Source organism: Chrysemys picta, chromosome 16 (assembly GCF_011386835.1).
Source record: "Chrysemys picta bellii isolate R12L10 chromosome 16, ASM1138683v2, whole genome shotgun sequence".
Taxonomy (NCBI): Eukaryota; Metazoa; Chordata; order Testudines; family Emydidae; genus Chrysemys; species Chrysemys picta.
The window spans coordinates 20,479,767-20,502,565 of NC_088806.1; the positions used below are offsets into that span (position 1 = coordinate 20,479,767).

The window sequence follows — 22,799 nt, forward strand, 5'->3', positions numbered from 1 at the left end:
GACCTCCTAATAAGTCATCATCATCATCCCCATGTCTTGCAGCCCTAGGTGATGACTGCAGTGCTCTGACACTATCCCAGCACAAAGTGGTGCAGCTGCTGGTTATTCACCCTAGCAGGCAGGTACATCACTTGTCTATTCCAGCAAGGCCATGCCTGCACATCTGGTGCAGTGAGAAACCTCGCCCCACTGTGCATGGTCCTTCGGGTGCGTTAGATTAACATTCAGCCAGGGATATAGCTCCAAGCAGGTTCTGTGGAGTGTAGCCCCCAGTTGGATCTGGTATTAATTATCCAGTGTTCTGCAGAGAGATAAGTACTTAATCCTCGAGCTGTTGACACTGGAAATGGACCAATCTACCCTGGGGTGGATATTATGGAAGGGAACTTGGCTCCAGCAGCTCTCCCTGCCACATGTGCTGTGCAAATGTTCTCTTACTCATAGGTAATGGGATTTCATAGAGCATATGGGATCTTTCTGTGGCAAAGCTAATCTGCAATAATATATGACCCAAGCGCTTAGTTGTATACAATTTCTCCCCTTTTTTCAACCAAATATTTTAATTCTTAGTTGGAATTTTTCTTTTCTAGCGCTCTCCTCCTTTTTGCTTTTAATTATCAATCACCATCACATAAAGGCATGTGAGCTGGTGAAAACGGCAGCATTCTTCTCTCTAGTCAAACTGGCCAATGTTTGCACAGCAAAAGCTGGTGGTTCTTTACAATTCCAAACTTCTGCTCTCTCTTCTATGCAAGAATTTGCCTCCTACATTCTGGGACACGCTATTAACCCACTCCCCCATCTCTCCTCAGCCTTTGCTTGTCATCCTCTCTGCTTTATTCTCTTCTTTCTTCATAGTGTGTGGTTTATAGGGATATTTCCCAATAAATACACATTTTAAATCCACAAGCAGGTATGCATTTTTAGGTAGGGTAGTATTATATACAGATTACAATAAGCACAGGTCACATGGTACAATATTTGTCTACATTGATATATACAGGTTCTTGGGACAGTACTGATATACACAAGTATGCGTTGCAATATTATCATACACTAGTAAGTCCACATATAGTTGGTGGTCAGTTTCTGTACCCAGGTGAAGACATGGGGATTTGGTGCAGAATTACGATTCTTGGTTAAGTATGCCGCTGTTATTTTTGCTGTATATAAATGAGAGGTTGTTACCTTCCTAGGTATAATAGTTATTTATATTATGGTACAGTCTAGAAGCCCCAACGAAGATTAGGGCCCTGTTGTGCTAGGTACTGTACATACACATAGTGAGAGACAGTCCCTGCCCCAAAGGCAAATGGTAGGTGTGGAAAGAGGCTCGGAGATCCGCGGACAAAGGGGTAGCATGGCGCAAGCACAAAGCATTACAACTGCAACTCATTGACATGTGTCTCCCACCAAAGTTCCCCGTCTCTGGCAGGGATGTCCTTAACAGTCTGCAAGAGGAACTCACCCCATATGCCCCATATGGTGAATGGTAACAGATATAGCAACAGATTTTTGGGGAGGGATAGCTCAGTGGCTTGAGCATAGGCCTCCTAAACCCCAGGGTTGTGAGTTCAATCCTTGAGGGGGCCATTTAGGGATCTGGGGAGTGGTCCTGCTTTGAGCAGGGGTTGGACAAGATAAGGTCCCTTCCAACCCTGATATTCTATATATTCATGAAAAGCTGCCCTCAAGTGAGTTCAAGACAGGATATTCAAACCCTCTTGACAGGAGAGAACCCTAGGCTCACTCTCTCTACTGCCCAATCCTATATTCCATGGCTTTAAGAATTGCAAATTTCCTCCCCTCTGACACTGCAGGATCTGATTTATAGGTGAGGGACTTTCCCACCAACCAGTCTTTTTATTTTGTCCTCTCTGGTTTACATTGGGTACGACCTGAGACATCCAAAACTTGAGGTTATGGCCATGCAGCAGACCAAAAAAAACCCCAAACAAACAAACAGGGAAGCCCCTAGCCAGACCTGCAACAGGGCTCAATAATGTTATATCAGATTGTGGCTGATGGCCTCTTCTCTTAGGGCCTCTTCTAGACTCCTTTAGGTCAAGGCAGGTCAGGATATGCTGTAAAGCAAAATTATGGGACAGAGGAGCAAAATAGCAAGCCAAGCAGTGAGGAGGAAGAAGTGAAATGGGATGCTGAAGGGCAATCTGTGGCCTAAGAATAACAAAGAGAAATTGGAGATGGAAAAACCTGTTGGGTCCCACCTTCTATTCCACACTTTCTGCCATCGTGGGATGGATTGTCCCCTATGTTATGTTCTCCAATTCTTTACCCAAATTCAGTCTTAAATGACTCAAACAAGGACTTTCTTCCTTTCCACTTGCGAGGCTATTCCTTCCCCTAAGAGATCATGGCATTGTTAGGAAGTTTTCGCTCATAGGCAGCCTAACATTTCCTTTTGCTCAATTTCATCTGAGTCCTCCTTAGCTTTTGGGCTCCCTCAGACCATCCTAAATGACCCCCCTCCCTTAGTGTCTCCCTATGGAAAGAGCAGGGTCTGTGTCTTCAAGGCTACCTGCACTAGTGCTACTCCCCCCTCCGGCTAAATGTCCTCTACAGTGAAAATGATGCACACCCAAATCCAGCACAATGATTGGGGACTAGTGGGCTCGTGTGATAGGCTAATGCTCTTCCCTTTCAGTTTGTGGGTAATTGAGTATAACCCTTGTAAGGGAGGACAAGCACATTGGGATGTAGTGTAGAATGGAAATGATCGCCATGACTTTGCAGGCCTCTCTCATGCCAGCTCTCCCCCATTATCTATTTTAAACTGTCGAGAATCACAGGAGGCAGGGTCCTCTTAGATGAAAAAGTTCAATGCCAGCCAGACTGTGGCTTGGGACCTGGTGAAATGTGGCCCATGTGCTGGAGAAAATGCAAATATTTTTGTTGATGCTCATGCACCCTGTTGACCTGCTTTAACATTAATTCAACAGCGGGGCACCATTAGCCCATGATGCCACTTGAAGCCTTTGGTATGCTGTAGAGATTGTGACCCAGGGGTATCGTACAGTGATGGGCAATAGATATAGAATACCACCATGTGCTGCTTCTACAACATACCTGGTCTCTAAAGCACTGTGCAAACAACAGGTCAACCCTAACAACACCCCTCCCGATTTTACAGCTAGGGAAACTGAGGCACAACAAGATTAAAGTGACATGCTCATGGTCACACAGCAAGCCAGGGCAGAGCTGGGGATGGAACCCTGGAGTCCGGACACCCACTGCCTGCTTTAACCATCCTCCCACTTAGCTACCAATGAGAGCTGTATGATAAACTCCTTTGAGCACCAGTGAGGTGATGGACCTCCAAGAACTTGCTGCAAGAGGCAGTCTATGGTTATAGAAACTATTTTATTGCCCATGTGCCTCATATAAGTCAGTTCCTTTCCTCCACAGAGTAGCCCAGCCACGAATCAATGGTAGAGATCCTCTGGTGAAGCTGAGATCAGGGACAGTCTCACATTCCAAACAGCACCCGGCCTTCATGCTAAAGAAGCTGCTGCTCGACTGTGGTGCGGTGCCTACATCATAACCCCGGGACCCTTAACAATCCCCACTTACAAGACAACATGGGGTGGGAGAGCCATTGCCCCATAATCTTCAATTTTCCCTGCACAGGCAGATGACTTGGGGATGGATGTGGTGCCCTCCAGTTCTGTTTCACCCCAGATCCCTCTCCTCAGCCTGGACAATGAGGGATCTTGAAACAAGATGATCTTGGAGTTGCGATGGTGTGAGGCACCTTCCCCTGCCCCTAAGGCAAGGCAGGAGCTTTCCGCTAGTTACCCATCACTCCGGAGTTCCGACACATTTGGATGGACAGCACCAAAGGCAGGAACTCCCCCTGGGGATGTCTTCTTGTCTCCATCTCATCTTTCCGGGAAGGAACAAGGGTGGGATGAGGATTTCTCCACGCACAGACATCCGCCCTGAACGGGAGAAGGTCAGGCAGGAATCTCAGCACTGTCAGCCTTCGTTCAATGAGGAGCTAAGTGGTGAATTCATTTACTAGGGATAAGAGCTAATCCTTCTTCTCTTTGCCTTATATGGCATGCGAGTCGATGGGAGTTCAGATGATGGGACGTCCTGGGGTCATGTCTCTGCACATCAGTGCCAGGGCCCGAAGGCCTCGAACCAACCCTGATGTGCCACCGACCATTCTGGGTCAGGACTACTCAGATTCAAGAGACATGCAGGGCATGAAATTACATCCAAGTAGGATTTGTGCCTGGCCTGGCCTCACTTAGCAGCCTGCTTGCCCCAAGAGAGATCAGGTGCTTTCCCGCCGTGAGCTCCTTGCTCTCCATCACGTGAGCTATGGAATGGACACTAATGTTACACACAAACATCTCCATCTGCTCACATTGGGCATAGTCAGTCACCCCGCCAACAAGGAGAAGCCTGAAAGAAGCCTCATGTTGGACCGGCTGGGGTAGTTAATTAAGAAACTTCCAGCCCTGTCCAGCAAACACTGAACGCCAGTCCCCTGATGCCTATGAATTCTTTTCTCTGCTGCTCATTCTTCTTTGCTGCTGGCAACAGCAGCCCTGGTTAATGTGGGGAAATGCTTGCTGTCTCGAGGCTGTTAGAGACAGATGAAGTTACAGTTGTTGTTTTGGGATCATCACTGGGGTTATCAAGTATCAAAAACTCCAGCAGAACGTCCGAGAGGCGGTAAACCAAGTGCCTGAAAGAGACAGAGGAGAAAACATAGGCTTGTCAATGCAAAGAGACAGAAGTCTGACATGTCTGCTAATGGTGGGAAGTCTGCACTCACTCAAGCAGGGTATGCACCTGTGTATAAGGCAGCCATTAGAGGCGAAATTCACTGCCGAGCCCCAGGCTGGGGTGCGGGAGGGGCGGGAAATCCCACGCACTAGAAGAGGAGGAGGAAATGCTTCAATGGGTGGGTGATTTTTTTCCCCGAACATTGGTTGCCTGATGCTGCTGAGAAGTTTGGAAGGTTAGAATCAGTCCCAGGAAGAAGGATTACTACGCAGAATGCTCAGAGATGCATAATATATTTTTACATAATGGTGGTCAGTGGCGTGCCATCTGTGTATGCAACACATCCACTGCATGCCCACAAAAGCCCTGAATATGACTTCATGACCGGCTCTGCCCATGGGGACGATTTTGATTCTGATCGAGCTATAAAGTATAAAGAGCAGTGTAGCTGTGGCAACATAGCCAGCGGTAGCAGACGTATTCTGAGCCATCCAGAGCGCAAACCTGACAGAAACTGGTGGGTATGTACCCGGCACAGTTCAGCCGTGCCTCCGCTACTATGACCCGTGCTACTGCGGCCACACGATTGTTTATATTCACGTTAGCTTGATGAGAGCTAGTGTAAGCATGTGTACACAAGCAGAGGAAAATCACACCTGTAGTGTAGACACAGCCAAACTTAAAGCCATTCCAAACAATGGGACAACCCCGGATTGGATCTGCCTTCATCTCCTGCCGCACTATTTGTATCAATGAAATCAGCAGATCGGCTGAGATAATTCATAGCATGTTTAGGTTGATATTTTCTAATCGTCACCTCATGTCAAAGCCTCAGGAGATGAATTTTTGCAGTGAGCCCCCTTGGTCTGAAAGAGTCTACTCATTCCACTGAGATTTTTCATCATTGGAAACTTTCTAACCAGTGGGGTTTTTCAAGGGAGTCCACCGTGCAATGCACTACTTGGTTATTGCATAGCAATGACCGTGGCTTATGGAGACTAAGAAGGCCCTGTTGTCAAGGCTACCTGTTTATGATGGGTTGCCGTAGTGACTCAAGGACCAGGTTCCAGCTCAGTCGACATCTGCTTGTCCCAAGGATTTCCAGAATTAAGTCTGTTAACATCAGAGAGACACTTTGTCTTTAAAAACCCACGTCTACATTACAATACAGGGCACATTGCACTTGTTCAGGAACTCAGTGGATGTTAAAGGGCTCTTCTATCTGATTAGATGTCCCAAAAAGTAATGCTCCCCTTCCCCCCACTTGGAGAAATACCAGGAAAACACACATCTTAAAGCCCAATCTTAATACCAGACATAACGTACAGCTCTAGAACCAAATGTAGAAGAGAGCTTCCGGACCAAAGAGACAACCTCCGGCTAATTATAATAAACAGCAGATGGAAAAGAATCTTAACATGCTTTACAAATTATCCACAGATGGATTACTTCACCCACTTCTGAAATGCAGCCACCTCTGGGGTGGACCACACAGCAGCTGTTTTAAAACAGAGGGAAATGTAAATGAACACCATCTGGCGAGCATATCAGGGCTAATGATGGTAGTCATGTGGAAAAGCGCCCCAATTTTTTTTAAATGATAGCAGAAAGAATTCTGTTTTATACCTCCTCTGAAAGATAGTACCTTCAGCGGAACAGCACCTTCTTGCTGTGCTGGGGCGCTGGCTCCCTAGTGAGTGGCTCTGAAGGAAAAGCATCACCTACTGAGTGGCCAGTGCTAAAGGCGGGAGATGAGGCGGCCTGTATTTAGAAGTCACCAAATGGCAGGCCCTCTCTCCCTCAGAGCCCTGGACTTTGCTGAGACAACTGTGTGAATTATCTCAAGTAACTCTGGGGCAGCACGGTGGCTGTTCGCTTGGAAGTAGTGGGAGCCTTATTGATGGGTCATTTAACTCCTGAGGTGATGTAAATTTGCCAGGTCTTGGATCTTGCAGCGGCTGAAAATGGGGTCAAAACTGCACAGAGTTTAGAGAGCGAGAATTGCTATTTTCCAAAGTGTTTCACACTAAACACACCAAAGGGGGGCAAAGAAGGGATGGCTTCAAGTCCATGCCTCCGATATTACGTGTGGGTAAACACAAGCAGGCTCTCTCATGCTCTGAAACCAGATCTCTAGAGGTGACAATGCAATGTGTTCACTTGTGGGGCTCCCCAGCTTTCTGCCTTGCCCTGTTCTCAGGGGTGGCCAATGAGCCTATGACAAACTCCCGTTCGTTTGCAGTGCTCGCAGCCCATGGTGCTCAGCACCTGAGGCACATTAAGCACTGGTTCCAGGTGTCACTATCGCACCTGCGCGGTGGAATGGATTTCAGAGCCTGATCCCTAAAGAGCCAAGGCCCGTTAGCCAGATACCACAGCTAGAGGCCGTTGGGTGTTTATCGCATGGCAAACTCACCAGGAAGGAGTCCCATCAGGCTCTGCAAGGCCTGCTGTGCCGTCGCCTCCTTCTGCTCCTGCGTCCTGAAAGGTTTAGGCACCGCTGGTAAGACTCCCCCGGGCCATATGGATTCCTGCAGCAATCGGAGGTACTGGACCCAGCGCTGAGTGCAGGTCAGGTTAGTCACCTGCACTTCCAGCCATCTGCAGGCAGACAGGGGGAGAGAGAGAGAGAAAGGTGAAAGACGGCTACAGTGGAAATTAGCTCGTGAGCCTCCCACTGATCTGGGTCTCCTGGAGAAGGGCTGATGGGCTTTATAAAATGCTACCCCCTTCACAGCAATGGCCCACAGGGTATTGCAGCCACTTCACAGCCATTAATTAGCTGCTCCTCCTCACTCACCTGTGAGGCAGGTAGAGATGGATACCCCCATTCTACAGATGGGAAAACGCAGGCACAGAGCCCAAGGGCCAGATTAGGGACGCTCTTGCTTCTACTGCGGAGGAGTTACTCACATGATGTCAATAGAGCCACTCATGGAACTGGCCCCCGATGGGACCCTGGCCTGTGCTGTACAGGTCAGACTAGCCCTTGAAGCCTGTGGATTGCTCTCGCTCTTAACGAATGGCTTGAGGGCAGATTACGGCACAGATGAGAGTAGAGCCCAGGGCTCCTTGCTCCACGTCTGGTGCCTTATCGCCAAGAGCATCTTTAACGCTTTTGGTTTCAGAATCAACCCAGCTCAGAGACCCCCCCCTCAGCCAAAGCCAAAAACAGGCATTCTTGATGCTTCACTGTAAAGAGAAGACAGTTCCCTGGGGATTTGGAAGCCCCCAAGCAGCAGCATCCCCTAAGCTGTGGTAGCAGAGGGGAGTATGTTGTATTACCAGTTTTCCTCCCCTCCCTGATCCCATTGCCAGCACAGCCTGGCGAGGGAATCTGGTCTGGTGTTGAGTGCCTTCCTCGTCCCACTGCTAGTAGAGAAAGTCAACGCAGGACCCCATGTGGTGCTTTGCCATTGCTTGTGCCAAAAGCCAGCCCCCATTTCGGTTGGGGGAGAGTTAGTAAAGGCTAAGTGGAGATGCTTGGGAATAGAAGGGGCTGGAGGACTCTAAGGAGACAACTGAAGGTCTTTAGTAATGCTAGTTCTTAAGACCAAAGCTATAACTTCCTAGGGCAGGGAGGTGAAACTGTCCTTGTGTTTTGTACTCCTCTCCTTTGCTGGCTTTCCCTCCCCTCCTCTTCAGTTCTGCTCCTCTCCATCACTGGAGGGCAGTGAAATCATTGCAACTTGCATCCAAAAATCTATATCGTACATCTATTAAAAGGAAAGTTATGTACCCTCCAAAAAAACTTCGCACTGGACCTCCTGCTGGGACAGGACTGTGCCCTTTATATGGTAACAACCTGCAAATCCTGAGGCTACAGCCACGGGAATGTCATTCCGGATAGGAGCCGGGAGGCATGTGCAGCCAGTGCAGGAAAGGTTCATTGACACCACCCATGCTAGCCAGAAAATGTTACTAAATCAAGTTTGGATCCCCAGACTCCAAGACATTACAGCATTCTCCCAAGTACCAGAAAAATGCCTCTGCAGTCAGTCAGCCATCAGCTTCGGAGCTCTCCCTGCCCGCAAAAATCAGCCATGCAGGGTGGAACCCTTTAGGCCTCCTGGGGAAGCATGATCTTAACCCTGATGCTGCTCATGTCAATGCTATGACTCCCACTGACTTCAGCAGAACTAGGACGCAGCTCCAAGGCACTGAAAAGACCAGTGCAATACTGCCGGCTGTGGGAAACTTGCAGCCCCTCTCTCCTCAGTCTGTGCCAGCAGAGGGCTCTACAGGAAACAGTGGAGTGTTGACTATGGGGAAAGCTTGCAATTTCTCCAGGCCTTCAGTTTCCTACCTCCTATGGTTCTAGAGTCTGGGATTCAGCCCGAGCCTGGAAGTCTACACAGCAATGAAACAGCCCGGCAGCCCAAGCCTTGCAAGCCCGAGTTGGCTGGCTTGGGAAGCTGTGGATGTCTAGTTGCGGTGTAGACGTACCCACAGAGTCCCAGCAGATAGCAGCCCATGAGCAGCGTCGGGAGACCTGTCCCATTTGGCAGTCTGTGCTGGTGTTCGTAATTCCATCATCACTATGCTCCAGTGGCTTGTAGTACATCCAAGAGCCGGGCCCTGCCAAGACAAACTTTATTTAACCTGCGCTCTGCCAGACTGTCTGCATTCTTCTCAGCCTGGACATGCTGGCCAAGGGCTTCTTTCCCGGCTTCCAAACGCAAGTGGACAGAACAAGAGCGGCACTAAGAATAGAAACACCCGAAGGTAACTGAGGGAGAAAACTCTGGGTAGTACCAATGGTTGTCAAGGGGCAGGGCTACAGTGATATCATTCCTCATGTGCCCCTGCCTTATGCCCTAAGAAATACATCTCTCTACCAACCGGCTTCCAGGCACCCATGCACACACGTATACATATGTGCATGTGCGCGCCAGTTAATAACTACGAATAAAAGTAAAGAAGACAAGAAAATAAAACCAGTCATGGTTCCACAGAGCTGTAAGGTCTTTGTAATCCCACTCAAAACAGCCCTGTTCCTGGCACTCCTCTCGGGCAGCTGGATGGTTATCCCAGAGACTTGGGGCAGCTGGGGAAAAGATACCATCAGCAGTGCTTCTGTGCGTATTGCCACAGTACCCCGTGATTTCAACCGGGATCAGAGCCTTCTTATGCTATCCGAGCATGCCCTTGGGATCAATAGGCTAGTTTTTGCCAGCCTGAGAGAGCAAGGTAACAAGAGCATCGTCTAGGGCAACAGCACCATTTGAAAGTGCGTTGGCTTAAACCCAACTTTGCCCCCAGTATCAGCACACTTTAACATCTTTAAAAACTTGCTAGCCATGCTTAGTTGGTAATGGTACACTGTAAGGTCAACCACAACCAACACACACGGTTTTCAAGGCGTGGAACTGCGCCTACTTTAGGGGCAATGCCATGCTTAAAATCAAGTTAATTAATAGATTTCCAGTGTCTGAGAGGGTCGCAGAACTTCGGGGATGTCGGGTTAAAGCTCAGGATTCAGGCCAAGGATCTTTCCGGGGATGTTAGATCAAATTTTTCATTGGATTAATCTCCACTACATTCAATAACCTTTATGTGCTTGCTTCCTACAAAGAGCAAACATGTTTCCTGGCTGGAACATCATCGAAAGGGAAATTTTAAAGCAAATGTTGCAGAAAGTTAATTTTGAATGTGGGATCGTCAGTATCAGCAGCATAAGCCTGACTCTGAAGACTTACTCTCATCCAGTTAGGGGACAGGATGTACAAATGGTTACAGGCCATAGATCTTGTGATTATAAAGCCCAGGATGGGGAGGGGGTTATTTTGTACACACTTTGATTTTCTCTTTTCAGTCTAGCTCCGTGCTTCCCAAATTGGGGACTGGGTGCAGGAACAGAGGAGAGGGCTGATCCAGATTCGCTCCCCGTGTGCTGCTGCTGCAGTGGGCAAAGCAGCAGATAGCTCTTCAAAAGGTGCCCAAGTTTCCACCCTGCTCCTAAGGCAGCCCCTAATGCAGCCAGTTTCAGGAGCAGCTCATATGGGTAGGGATGCAGCCTGCTGTCCCAGTTGTGCTCAGCGGCAAAAGCACACATGTCTTGGCTACTTTTGATCCTCAGTTGTTCCAAACAATCTGTCGGCTCTGGTGGGCTGGGGACCAGAAAGATGGGGAAGCCCCACAGAGAGAGAACTGAAAAGAATCAACATTAGAAAGCGAGATGAGAAAAAGAAAGAAAGGAGACACACAAGTCGAGGAGAAAAAGAAAATGAAGGGACAATTGTGGCACAGCCAATGGGGGCTCCCTTATACCATCCCATTCAAGGGTGGATCTACCAAAAAAAGGCTGGGAAGGTAGGAATTGCTAGACAAAATTGGACATGGGTTCCATCTAACCCAGTGCATTCCTTCCCTGAGAGTGGCTGTCATGGGATAAGAGGGAAGGTGCTCTCATGGATCAGTAACTGGTTAAAAGATAGGAAACAAAGGGAAGGAATAAATGGTCAGTTTTTAGACTGCAGAGAGGTAAATAGTGGTATCCCCCAGGGGTCTGTACTGGGACCAGTCCTGTTCAACATATTCATAAATGATCTGGAAAAAGGGGTAAACAGGGAGGTGGCAAAATTTGCAGATGATACAAAACTACTCAAGATAGTTAAGTCCCAAGCAGACTGCAAAGAGCTATAAAAGGATCTCACAAAACTAGGTGACTGATCGACAAAATGGCAGATGAAATTCAATGTTGATAAATACAAAGTAATGCACGTTGGAAAACATAATCCCAATTATACATATAAAATGATGGGGTCTAAATTAGCTGTTACCAGTCAAGAAAGAGATCTTGGAGTCCTTGTGGATAGTTCTCTGAAAACATCCACTCAATTTGCAGTGGCAGTCAAAAAAGCTAACAGAATGTTGGGAATCATTAGGAAAGGGATAGATAATAAGACAGAAAATATCATATTGCCTCTATATAAATCCATGGTACGCTCACATCTTGAACACTGTGTGCAGATCTGGTTGCCTCATCTCAAAAAAGATATATTGGAATTGGAAAAGGTACAGAAAAGGGCAACAAAAATGATTAGTGGGATGGAACAGCTTCCGTATGAAGAGAGATTAATAATACAGACTTTTTACCTTGGAAAAGACATGACTAAGAGGGTATATGATAGAGGTCTATAAAATCATGACTAGTGTGGAGAAAGTAAATAAGGAAGTGTTATTTACTCCTTCTCATAATATAAGAACTAGGGGTCACCAAATGATATTAAACAAAAGGAAGTATTTCTTCACACAATGCACAGTCAACCTGTGGAACTCATTGCCAGAGGATATTGTGAAGGCCAAGAGTATAACATGGTTTAAAAAAGAACTAGATAAGTTCATGGAGGATAGGTCTATTAATGGCTATTAGCCAAGATAGGCAGGGATGGTGTCCCTAGCCTCTGTTTGCCAGAAGCTGGGAATGGGCGACAGGCGATGGATCGCTTGATGATTATCTGTTCTGTTCATTCTCTCTGAGGCACCTGGCATTGGCCACTGTCGGAAGACAGGATACTGGGCTAGATGGACCTTTGGTCTGACCCAGTATGGCCGTTCTTATGGGCAGATGGGAGCAATATTTTAGATCATTAAAGGATCATGAGCAAAAATGCCTCTGCTTTAGCCATTTTATTTGCTGCATGAGGCAGATTGGATCAATTAATGGAAAACCCCAGATGACTCAAACCCAAACTGCTGTGGCAAGCTGACATTACCATCAAGCAGACCTATTGCGCTAAAATCCAGTCCTCAGAGATACACCAAGGCCACACACTAATTAAGGGTTAATATTTCTCATGCATGAACTTAAATGTGTAAAGCTGCCAATCTGGCACCTTTCACCAGCGCTAAATTCACAAGTAATTTTTTTGTGCTATTAAAGCACTAATATTTTGAGGTAGACACCCAGACGAGACACACACAGAGGAAATCAGGTAGAAATAAACCCGCTGACAAACACAAATAGAGCTGGCTTTATTTTGGATGGCTGATAAGTTGCTATTTCCAGTCTGGTATTTTACACAGAAATAGGGCCCCAAAAGAAATTAAAACAAACCCATCACTGAACCATCTCCTTGTGTTGCAGAGGAGACCTGAAATAGACAGCAAGTGACCTCTGAGCATCAGACACCAAAAAGCTCTGAAAATGCCCAGTGTCAAGAGACAGAATGCAGAGGCAATGGGTCGTGGCCTCTTGTCTGGAGGCACATAACTTGCCCATGCTGTAAGGATCCTCTGTTTGAAATAGCTTCCGCTGGAGGAATGAAGTGGCTGCTAAAAAAGAGCTGGTTTAATACCAGGGCTTAGGATGGAACTCCAAGGTCAACTGAAGGGGCCCCATCAAGACAGGATAAACATGAAAGCCCCATAGGTGGGGAACATGGGCTTGGGGATGAGCATATACAGTGGCCCTATTCCCAAGCAAAAGGCAATGGGTGCTGCTGAGATGGGAAGGTCTTGTGGTGAAGGCACCGCCCTGGGAGTCAGCAGACGGGGGTAAGTAGCTGTGTGTGGACTGAAATCTTGTTTGACTCTTGAATGCAAGATGGGCTGCCGTGCCTCGGAGGGAGCGTGACTGACCACCCGCTGGATTCCTTGCAGATGGAAAAGGCTGAGTACGGTGAATCAGACAAGCTTCCCTGCAGGCTCAAAGGGGAGTCACCCAGGCTTTGTCTACACACAGGAGTTGTGCCAGTTTAACTTAAACCTGTTTTTAAAACAATTTAGCTAACGCACTGCAAACCCTTGTGTGGACACACTTATTTTAATTTACAAGTGGCTTAAACCTGTTCCTAATGGAGGTAAACTAAACTGAAGTAAGCCTGGTTTAAACCGAAATACAAGTGCCCGTGCCGTTTTTTGCACCAAGTTAGCTAAATCAGTTCAATATCCCTTAAGGTAAACCATTGAAGCCCCTCACCTAGACAAGCCCTGAGGCCACAATCTCCAGCAGGATTCAAACCCATGTTTGCAAAAGGTGAAAGGAGAGTGTATTAATCCCAGAGCAGCATCTTGCCCCCTCCTCCCACGATCAGTGACTGAATAGCTGCTCAGGAACAGAGACTTTAATTCCTTGAGACCAATTAATGCACCTCCCAGGCAACAGGAAGGTAAAAAGCAAGGCACACAAGACCAAGGGCCATTACACAAAGTAAAACTATTTCCCCATGCTTATTTCCCTCCCCCTACAGTTCCTCATATCTCCTTGTCAATTGCTGGAAATGGGCCATTTTCATTACCACTACAAACAGTTCTTTTTCTCTCCTGCTGATAATAGCTCACCTTAACTGATCACTCTCCTTATAGTGTGTATGGTAACACTATGTTACCATACCATGTTCTCTGTGTATATATATCTATCTATCTTCCTACTGTATTTTGCACTACATGCATCTGATTAAGTGGGCTGTAGCCCACAAAAGCTTATGCTCAAATAAATTTGTTAGTCTCTAAGGTGCCACAAGTACTTCTGTTCTTAAGACCAAGGTAGTACAATATGCCAAAGAGAATGGTGACACATGGAGACGCACGAGGAGAGATGCAAATATATCCATGCCGCCTGGCAAAAGGTTCTGAGAATTCTGTAGGAACAAAAACAGCTCATCTGCAGGGCCAGGATGGAATCCCTGTCCCATGTACAGCATCACTGCAAGAGCCCTTAGGTGTTCAACATTAACACTCTACAACAGCTTGAGACAGGAAGTGAGGGAATACTACCTCCATCTGAAACTCCAGAGGGAAATGAGAGTGCATTGTTACTCCAAACTCAGCATGACAAATCTATTGCCAGGGTTATTTTGACTAGGCAAAAAATTAATTCTTTGCATTGGTCTTCACAGTTGAGGATGTGAGGGAGATTCCCAAACCTGAGCCATTTTTTTAGGTGACAAATCTGAGGAACTGTCCCATATTGAGGTGTCATTAGAGGAGGTTTTGGAACAAACTGATAAACTAAACAGTAATAAGTCACCAGGACCAGATGGTATTCACCCAAGAGTTCTGAAGGAACTAAAATGGGAAACTGCAGGACTACTAACTGTAGTCTGTAACCTATCATTTAAATCAGCTTCTGTACCAAATGACTGGAGGACAGCTAATGTGATGCCAATTTTTAAAAAGGGCTCCAGAGGTGACCCCAGCAATTACAGACCAGTAAGCCTGACTTCAGTACCTGGCAAACTGGTTGAAACTATAGTAAAGAACGAAATTGTCAGACACATGGATGAACATAATTTGTTGGGGACTAGTCAACATGGTTTTTGTAAAGGGAAATCATACCCCACCAATCTACGAGAATTCTTTGAGGGGGTCAACAAGCATGTGCACAAGGGGGATCCAGTGGATATAGTGTATTTAGATTTCAGAAAGCTTTTGACATGGTCCCTCACCAAAGGCTCTTAAGCAAAGTAAGCAGTCATGGGATAAGAGGGAAGGTTCTCTCATGGATTGGTAACTGGTTAAAAGATAGGAAACAAAGGGTAGGAATAAATGGTCAGTTTTCAGAAAGGAGAGAAGTAAATAGTGGTGTCCCCCAGGGGTCTGTATTGGGCCCAGTCCATTTAACATATTCATAAATAATCTGGGAAAAGAGGTAAACAGGGAGGTGGCAAAATTTGCAGATGATACAAAACTACTCAAGATAGTTAAGTCCCAGGAAGACTGCGAAGAGCTACAAAAGGATCTCTCAAAACCGGGTGACTGGACAACAAAATGGCAGATGAAATTCAATGTTGATAAATGCAAAGTAATGCACATTGGAAAACATAATCTCAACCACACCTATAAAATTATGGGATCTAAATTAGCTGTTACCACTCAAGAAAGAGATCTTGGAGTCATTGTGGAAAGTTCTCTGAAAACAACCACTCAATGTGCAGTGGTAGTCAAAAAAGAAAACAGAATGTTGGGAATAATTAAGAAAGGGATAAATAATAAAACAGAAAATATCACATTACTGCTATATAAATCCATGGTACGCCCACATCTTGGATACTGCGTGCAGATGTGGTCGCCCCATCTCAAAAAAGATATATTGGAATTGGAAAAGGTTCAGAAAAGGGCAACAAAGATAATTAGGGGTATGGAATGGCTGCCATATGAGGAGAGATTAATAAGACTGGGACTTTTCAGCTTGGAAAAGAGACGACCAAGGGGGATATGACAGAGGTCTATAAAATCATGACTGGTGTGGAGTAAGTAAATAAGGACGTTTTATTTATTCCTTCTCATAACACAAGAACTAGGGGCCACCAAATGAAATTAATAGGCAGCAGGTTTAAAACAAACAAAAGGACGTATTTTTTCACACAATGCACAGTCAACCTGTGGAACTCCTTGCCAGAGGATGTTGTGCAGGCCAAGACTATAACAGGATCAAAAAAGAACTAGATAAGTTCATGGAAGATAGGTCCATCAATGGCTATTAGCCAGGATGGGCAGGGATGGTGGCTCTAGCCTCTGTTTGCCAGAAGCTGGGAATGGGCAACAGGGGATGGATCACTTGATGATTACCTGTTCTGTTCATTTCCTCTGGGGTTTATGGCATTGGCCACTGTCAGAAGACAGTATACTGGGCTGGATGGACCTTTGATCTGACCCAGTATGGCTGTTCTTATGGTCTTAGACCTCTCTGTCTTATGTTTTATCTAGCATCCTCTCTTCCTTTGTAGCACTAAGTATGTAGATTCCCTTTTTAAAAATATACACACTCCTCCTCAGTAAGAGAGAGGCGCCTGGACAATTCTATTCTATTTCTTACACCAGTGCACTACCACTGGGTCTCAGTACCTACAACAGTATTCTTCATCTATATGCTCCAGGTTATTTAAATCCAGGTGCACGCCATGACAGCGAGGGACATATGAGCTTGATTGATCACATCTGTGCCTCATGGGTACCCTAACAGCCCTCACTAACCCCCCAAAATCCTGCCTGAGCTTGCCCTAGCTCAAAGAAAAGCCTCAGAAGGCCTCTTTGGAGAAGAGACTTCCTTTGTTGACCCAATTTCCTAGTCAGGAGGGGACACCTGTGTCTACGTACTTCACCATAGTATATGTGAGCATCTCCCAACCATTAAGACATTTACCCTGACACTTCACCCAAGGCCACAGAAGGCAGCTGTATTGAACTTGTCCATCTAGATAAGCAACTTATGATAGTATTATTGTTCTTTGTATTACCATAGCCCCTAGGATCTGAGCATCTCACAATCTTTAACCTGTTAATCCTAACATCAGCCCAGTGAGGCTGGACAGGGCTGTTACTCCCATTTCACAGGTGGGGAACTGAGACACAGACATGAGAGATTAAGTGACTTGCCCAAGGTCATGCAGGAAGCCTGTGGAGGACAGAAAATTGATGCCAGGTCTCCCAAGTACTAGGCTAGTGCCATAAACACTGGACAATCCTTCCTCTCTCAAAGTCTATCTCCCAAATGCCAGTCCAGTGCCTTAAACCACAAGCCCATCCTTAACTCAAGGTATCCAAACGGAACAATGGCCCAAAACATAAGCACAAAGCTGCAGAACGTTGTAGCATTCATGACTTTGCAGAATTTTTGTAATGAGAATTTTTGGTGTGTGTGTGTTTGGGTGGAGTGGGGGGAGGGGTAATCCTGCCTTGCTGCTCTCTGGGGTGCACCTGATATGCAGCCTGGGGGATTCATTCCTCCAGGGCCTGGATCCTTCCCCAGGAATAAGTTCACTCACAATAAAAATGATTTTTTTAAAAACGACTAAAGTCACCAAAGCCGCAACTGAATCACTCCCAAAGCCACTGGGGGCGGGAGTGGGGGAAAGAAATGAGGATGCATAGCCAAGGAAACAATTGCTTCAGGAACAGTTAGAGGAATGGAAAATAAAGAAGGAAGATATTCCACACACACCCCTCCCGCCAGCCTCCACTTTCAGCACCTGCCGATGCTGCAATCACCAGAATTTATGTGTTTGCTTCTCCCTCATGCTGTCAAATGAAACGCACGGAGCTCAGAGCTGGAAAACTTGGATCCGACGCCTGCAGAGCAAACCAGCCTTCGTCCAGTTTGCTGAATTGTTTGCAGAGGACAGACAGAAAAAAAAGAGCCCTCCATAAATCAAAGAACATGAAGCACCCTGAGCCCTTTTAAAGAGCTGGCCAAGAATAGAGGAAAAGAAGTAAACCATCTCCTTGAATTACTGGAAACGTTCGTCTCTCGCTGCCCCGTAAAAAGTTTACAGTGGTTTAAACTGCGAACAATGTGTTCCATACCCCCAGCCCGAGGACAATATGATGAAGTGTTTGTTCAGCAGCGCAGCAGCCTCCATCCTTCAGAGCTCAGCGCTTTCCTGTTGAACAGACTGTCTTGCCAATTTCACACCTGCTAAGCCCACAGCGCACACGCCGCTCTCCCTCGTGCCGTGGTGCAAACCTGGAGCAGCTCCGCTGAAGGCGGCAGCGGAGAGCTATGCCCAGAGTGAATCGAGCCTTGTGAGTTTATCCAAATACAGCAGTGTCTTTTACACCAGGTGAGTCAGAATGGTAACGCTTTACACACACTGGTGTAAACCACTCTACACGTTGCAGGGCAATGGGGCATCAGGCCTTTTCTTTCCCCCCTCTGACCCCATCAGGAGCAGCCTTTGATCACAGGTTTGAGTCATTGGGGGCAGTGTGTGTATGAGGGGGCAATACTGCCCCGCTGCTCTCTGGGGTGCACCCGATATGCAGCCAGAAGGATTCATTCCTCTAGGGCTCTCAATCTTTCCCCAGGAATAAAAGCACCAAAGCTGCAACTGAATCACTCCCCAAGCCACGGGAGGCGGGAGAAGGGGAAAGAAACCCGAGGATAAAAAAAAAAAATAATAATGGCCCAGGCCCTTCATTTTTAATGACGTCAGACAGTTCCCCTGCTTTCGATAAGGTCTTCATCAAGTGTTTATTGAGCCAATGAAGCTCTTAACAGCGCCCCAGGGAGAGGCTGGTCTCTGTGAGCCATGGATTGCTTCATTAGCCCAGTTCAGAAATAATCTACAGAAAAGCACTGTTAACCCTTCGCAAGCCAGTGAAGAAAAAAAGAAATGAAATACTCTTTTCCACAAGAGAGAAGCATTGTTCCCCCAAAACCCTTTTCTTCTCTATCTTCCCAAATGATAGCTGATCTCCCACCCCATGCAGAAGAGAGAAATCAGCCCTTACTAAGGTGCTGACTCTTGAAGCGTCAAACCAAGGACAAAGGATATGGTTAAAACAATCCAGTAACTACTATCAAAGCACAGAGTTTGCTTGTTTCTAGCGGCTGAATTTGGAAGAACAGTTTCTGAAGGAAAAGTTGTTTGAGGCAGAGACACAAAGAGTGGATCCAAAATTCCTCGGTTTTGGGAAGGACTGAATTATGTCAATATCCAATGTGATTTCTGTGTTTGTCTCTCTCTCTCTCTCTCTCTCTCTCACACACACACACACACGTTGTCATACAGAGCTCATCCTGGGAAACAGAAATATGTACCTGGGCCAAATTGAGAGGGAAGATGGTGTAAGGTAGACTCCCTTACACACAGATTCCACCACAAGCCCCCAGTCTGCACAAAAGTCTAAGATCGTGTAATTTACAAGCCATACCAATGTGGCTGTGCCTGTGTTTCCGCCCCTGTGCAGATGCACTGTACCAGTGTGGCTGACCCCAGTTTCAAGCCAGTGCAAGCCCCATATTACATTGGCGCAGCACATCTGCACGGGTATAAGCAATCTAGACTCCTTCCAGCCTTTCTCAGACTCCTCTCTGAATTCAGAATCCTGGACTCATTGGGTTAATGTGCAAAAACAAGAGACTTGAGGCCCAGAACCCGGCCTCCATCCAGTCAGACGCAGGCACTTCTGCACCATTCATGGACAGCAAGTGATTTGACACAAGAGAGGGTTCAGTGATGGAGTTCCGCATCCAAATTCCTTGGAGTTTGGGCAGGAGGGAAAGGTTGGCGGGTTCTCAGTTTAGCTCTTTGTGGAGAGGTGGCCACATCACAATGAAAACTCCAGCATCCTGACGATCAGATGGCCTCTGGGCTGTTATTGCAGAGCCCCTCCCAGAGGTTAAAGTCAATTGGAAATGAAGCTTGGCACCAGATAGGGTGTAAGGTTCACATGTTGGGACCGCTGCACGGCTTAGTTGCTTTCTCTCCATGTTTTGTGGGACAGGAAGGAAGTGAAACAGTCACATTTCCCATTCAGAGCTATTCAAGACCAGCACAAAACCTCTCCCTGCCTCCTCGAATTCAATTTGACGGGATCTCAACACACTTTATGGAGCGAGAGACAAAACTAGGAGACAGGCCTCTGCGGAGCTGTCGTCTGGAGTCCTCCTCAGCACTCTCCCCTCCACGCCACACCGTCCTTCCACAAACAGGCTGCAGTAGCATCGATTGCTTACGTGGGCATGGATAAATGCCTCTAGCTCCTACCCGCTGCTGAACGGCCAGCGGGAGTAACCAAGTCAGATTGTCACACCAGTCAACTGGGCCCTATTTGCATCCCTCCCGGCTGGGGAAGGATGGCGAGGGAGCTGTTTTCATGCTAAGTAGAATCATAGAATATCAGGGTTGGAAGGGACCTCAGGAGGTCATCTAGTCCAACCCCCTGCTCAAAGCAGGACCAATCCCCAGCTAAATCAAAAGAGTTATCACTGCTGAACTAGAGGTGAGAGCCTGGAAGTGATAAGCAGCCATTGACTGGGAGCTAGCGTCCTGTTGGGTCCTCCCAAAGCAATTACAGAGCCAGCACTGTCTTAGGGAGATGGTTGCTCTCAGAACAGGGAGGAGCCAATTGAATCTATTCAGGGCACCCAGCGCTGTGGCATCCTGGGCCACGCACACGAGTTAGGAAGAGCAACATGGGCACAAGTAGTTGTGCAGCTTTTGAAGCAGGGAAGTTCTTGCTTCTTTGGTGGGGAAAGAGTGGCCAGTCGTGCTGCAGGTGTCCTCATTGTGAAAAGAATTGTGCAGTCGCTTGCGTTACATCCTAAAGGCAGCAAGACTCAGGTTCATCCCAGTCTCTGGTGGTGGGAAGAGATGCCATAGCCAGCAGCCTGCTACTGGCACTGCTCAATGCCTCAGTCCCACCCGTTCCAACCTCGATCCAGGTTTCCCAGTGGCTTTGCTTTGCAGGAATGGCACCAGTCTGAATCAAGGCTTTCACCTGATTAGTTTTCATGGGTTTCAGCCACTAGCAATCAGCAGCCTTCACCTTGCGGGGGTGAGAATTACAGCTTGTTTTCTGACTCATGACAGTGTCTTGTCCCAGGCTGCAGAACAGAAGCAGGAAGAGAACCCAAGAGCCCGTGTTCCCAGTCTCCTCACCAGAAGGGAGGCAATTATAATAGAGGCAATGCCTTCCCCTAGGAGCTCTTGTGTGTGGTGCAAGGGAAGGGGGAAAAAATCACTCGCCCACCATCACACAGGCCTCTCCGCGGTGGGACACGGAAGCTATTCTGTGCCAGCAGAGCAAACATCATTGGTTTTTAGGTCAGACAGTGACAAACGTCTCCAGTCGCTTCAACAGGGGGAGGAATGTTACTTACCCATCTAGCAATCTGGGCAGGACACAAGCCAGGACAAAACCCTCTAAAAATGCCACAGGGTCTGAAATGGTCATAACAGGGAAGCACCTTGGTTTTGTGTCTCATCTGAGGAGGGCAGGCAGGGATCCTTGGGGAGGCCTACACTGCAGTCTCCGCAGCTGGATATTTGCTTCCACTGTCTTTCCCTGTGTTCCAGATGGCTCTGGCAGACAAGCTGCTGAATCACCTGCCTTAGGCCATCTGTTCCCAGCCTTCAAGGAACTACAAAGTGCAGGTGCTCCAAGAATTTAGGCCCATCCAAAAAGCCTGGCAGTGTGAGCAAGCCAGTTTGCGCCGGGTGTTTGAGAGGATCAAGCAGTGCTGTGCATCTGTGGTCCTGTATAAAGTCAAGGGGAGCAAGGAGGCTGCCAAGTGATTTGTTTTCACCAGCTGTGCTGGCAGAAAGAGCTAGCGAGAGAGACTGAAAAACAAAACAAACCCCCAAAGTTATGAGCTCCTTGAATCACACTCATATTTTCAGAGGTGCCCAGGATGGCTAGACTGATATCAACCCATTCCAGCCCCAGTTCCCAAAGCCAAGGGGGCAGGGAGAAGATAGAGCAGCCCCTGTCAGCACACCAAGTCGAGAGAGCCCAAGCGGCTGTCCAAGGGACAGCCAGTCCCTAATCACCGCGGGAGATCATCACAGCTGCATGTCGTGTTCCCCACCAAACGAGGGGAGGACGATCAGCAAAGAGGCTTTGATATCAGAATAAGCGATGGGGTCCTTTCGATTGCAGCGGCTTGAAGTTTAATGGCTCTAGTTCTGCGGGCCACCTCACAGCTCTGGCCACTGGCCTCAACTCTTACCAGTGGCACCCTTTGCTGGTCCAGTCCTGAACCCACTCACAGCTCTGCTGATGCACCTTACTCCTGACCTGCAGCATTCTCCCCTGGGACAAGTTGGGGCTGGGATTTTCATTTCCAGCGGCATGCAGCAATCCTTTCCGGCCCTAATGGTTTGAGAGATCTCACACCTTATATCCACCTATGTCCCTAAGCCAGAAGAGCTATTATAATACTGTACTCGGGACATTATGCAGCCATAGTGATGTCCGAGCTCTCAGTGGGTCATGTAAAAGGAGGCAGCATTTCTAGTGGTTAGAGCAGGACACTGGGAAAGTCCCAAGGTTTTGGCACAAGACCACAGGCTGATCCCAAGTTGGCTCAAAACGAGTCTGGGGTCTGACTGAGAAGCTCAGACATGGCACAGTGAAGCTGGATGGCGCTTTGACTTAGACGGACTGAGGCTGGGTCCTATCCCAGATGCAGGGAGATGGGTGTGGACAGTCACTGAGCCAACCCAGAACAGCCTGACTTGCTCACAAAAAGCCCTCGCATGGCCTCCGGTGTCAGAAGGCTCAATCGCCAGCCCACACAGGAGAGGAGAAAGCCTCCCACTGAGCCCAGATACTGCAGCACTTCCTCTCCCAGGCTGTGGGTGCTGGACACA

The 22,799-nt window shown here is 47.4% G+C and overlaps 1 protein-coding gene across 2 annotated transcripts in view; it reads right to left on the minus strand.

Annotated features, from left to right (window-relative positions):
• Positions 1-910: 910 nt before the first annotated feature.
• SNX19 (sorting nexin 19) overlaps positions 911-22,799 on the minus strand; it is a 51,257-nt gene continuing 29,368 nt past the window's right edge. For both annotated transcript variants that reach the window (XM_005303910.5, XM_065570438.1), the window contains exons 9-11: positions 7,175-7,359; positions 5,784-5,871; positions 911-4,717 (exon numbers count right to left, since the gene is read on the minus strand). In XM_005303910.5, coding sequence (XP_005303967.2) covers positions 4,582-4,717; positions 5,784-5,871; positions 7,175-7,359 — 409 coding nt within the window. In that variant the 3' untranslated portion in view covers positions 911-4,581. The remainder of the gene's footprint in view (positions 4,718-5,783; positions 5,872-7,174; positions 7,360-22,799) is intronic.